The 2624-nt window shown below is 33.4% G+C and overlaps 1 protein-coding gene across 1 annotated transcript in view; it reads right to left on the bottom strand.

Moving 5' to 3' along the window:
- The window catches only part of LOC107703354 (dedicator of cytokinesis protein 7-like), a 76603-nt gene that overhangs the window by 11255 nt on the left and 62724 nt on the right, over window positions 1–2624 (bottom strand). The window contains exons 41-43 of the mRNA XM_016505946.1: window positions 1729–1921; window positions 715–858; window positions 435–566 (exon numbers count right to left, since the gene is read on the bottom strand). Coding sequence (XP_016361432.1) covers window positions 435–566; window positions 715–858; window positions 1729–1921 — 469 coding nt within the window. The remainder of the gene's footprint in view (window positions 1–434; window positions 567–714; window positions 859–1728; window positions 1922–2624) is intronic.

The raw sequence follows: 2624 nt of genomic DNA on the forward strand, positions 1-2624 counted from the left end.
CTCGTCAGTGAACAACGGCTCTGTGTAGTTAATGCTGCTCAATGTGAAAGCACGCAGGTGATGGAGATTTACCGCTGATTACAGAACCGGCTTTACTGATAAGATGCGCGTTAAATATCGCATGCGATTTATCGTGCAGCCCTAATTTGTTTTAATGAAGCAGCTCAATGATTTTTGTTCAACTGCCCAATTTTACCTAATGCAACTCAAATTATGTATTACTATTTTCTATTGTGGTTATATACTGGATGAAGTAGCAGGCTTTATAATTTCTTTCTTATACAAGAAATAACAGAATACTAATTAATGTACAATTAATATTGTAGAAATTTAATATCCATTCAACAAACTGACTCCTGAAACTGTGCAAGACTGATTGGAACTTCTTGCAGACATGTTCAGCTCTTTCACACAAACTTCCTGTGTCAACAAACCTGATTGTATACTTTGTTGAAGGCATCCTGCAGTTTGCCGTGGACGGAGGCCAGCTTCTTAAAGTCTCTGTTGGCCTCGTGAATGGGACAAAGGATTTTGTAGACTCCATTTATGGCCTCGTACATGGCAGCCTGGAGGAGAGACAGAATCTACAGTCATCCTTTAGTTAATAATCCCATAAAAATGTGTGGTGCTGGCTTGGATATGAGTCTAATCCATTTGATTCAGTGCACTCAGTTTCCATGACTGTGGGGGGAGTGATGTGACATGAGCTCTCACCATGTTGAAAGAAGCAGCTGCTTGCTCCAGAAGTCCCACAAGCCCAGACTCACTGAAGTACTTCCCTGAACAGATGCCCTCCTCCTCTGGGGAGAGAATATCATCAGACACCGCAGACTCCTCCAGCACATTGGACGAAATACTCTGTGAAATGCAATCGAAGTGTCAACAATCACAAAATTTGTCATGGGTATTATCATAAATTACAGTAAGTTTTTTAATCAAAACAGCAAAGTGACCAGTGAGAATGTGTTTTTCATTTGCATCTTCAGTTTATTTAGAAAATGTATAAAAAATTATAATTTATTAAACTTTATATTATTTCATTAAAATTAAAATTAATTAAAAACCATTCATTAAAATGTGTAGAATTATTTTACATAATATGTTTGCAAATAATTATGGAATTATTATTACTATTATTTATAACATTTTTTATTAAATAAAATGACAAAATATTTAATTTCAAGCTTTTCCAGAACTGATAACAAACAATTTAGAATTCCCTGATTCCTTTCTGTTATTGTTTTTTGTTATTGTTATTTTGTTATGACATTATTGTCATTATTCATATACTATTATGTATTACTTATTACTTTAAAGTCGTTTTCAGTTTTATATTTTCAGTTTTAATTTTAATTTTAGTTTAGTTTAAATATTTTATGTAATTTTGTTATGTGCTTTTTCATTTTCATTAGGGTTTTTTTTATATTCCTACACAGCTTTATTTCAGTTTTAGTAATATTAGTATTTTAAGTTTAACTTGTTTTGGTTAGTTACATTATTTTGTACATTACCTTATTTTTTAAATTAAATTAAGTTTTATTTCAATTACAAAAAAAAATTTTTTTAGTAATCAACAATAAAACCTTTCCTGGTTGAAACATTTAACTCTAACTTTTTATTCAATTATTTGATGCTTCTTTTAGCATGTTTTTAAGCCATTTGGTTTACAAGGACACAGGAAGTGTCCTCATAAATCGTATATTCAAGAACACACACATAGGATTTTACCTGGAATGACACGCATCCAATAGGGAGGTAGCGGCAATCTTCAAGCATGTTGAGGTACTCCGCCACAAGGGCGGCGCTATGCACCAGACAGTGTGCTGCCTCCGCATGGTTCCCTCTCTCTGAGTGCTTCCCTGCCATGTTCTGCAGCCACGTGAGCCTCAGATCAGGAGAGTTCTGATAGCCCTTAGCAATCCTACACAGAGAAGAGCCATTTGTACATACAGCAGAGGGCCATTGAATGTCCTTTGGTTTTTATGGGTCAATATCACCATAGAGTGCCTTTCAACCCTCACAATACTCCAAGATTTTGGTTTTAATTTCCCATTCACTTTATGTCATAAATAGTAGACACTCAAGTACTATAGAAACATATTAGCTGAGCTCCCACACATTTTTTTAGATAATTATAGGCCATTATTTGAAGCATAAACCACATGTCCACCCTGTCATGGACATATATATTACTGTTAAATACGTTTTCATTGCAATATTAAGATGCAAATTATATTTTCTGAAAGGTATGATTGTCCCTTTCCTAAACAGGGTTATTTGTTTACCTTCAAATTATAAATGTATAAAAGATTTTATGTAAACCATGTGCTTTTAAAGAAACTCATACAATTCGCACATGTATTTTTTCTTATTTGGAGAAAACTGTGATATTTGGATGCAGTTTTTTGTTTGCATGTTATTGCCCCCACACCTAGCTATTGAACACACTGGATTATATAGATATGATTTAATTATTATTTTAAATATTATTTTAAAATATCAAGATGACAGGGTGGACACAAAGCAGAACACACAAAGCATGACAAAAAATGACAATGAAACATTTAACTTCGAAAAAATAATAAAATTACATTCTCAATCACATTGATACACTTCTCCCCCCC

Source organism: Sinocyclocheilus anshuiensis, unplaced genomic scaffold, assembly GCF_001515605.1.
Source record: "Sinocyclocheilus anshuiensis isolate Anshui unplaced genomic scaffold, SAMN03320099.WGS_v1.1 scaffold58, whole genome shotgun sequence".
NCBI classification, from domain to species: Eukaryota; Metazoa; Chordata; class Actinopteri; order Cypriniformes; family Cyprinidae; genus Sinocyclocheilus; species Sinocyclocheilus anshuiensis.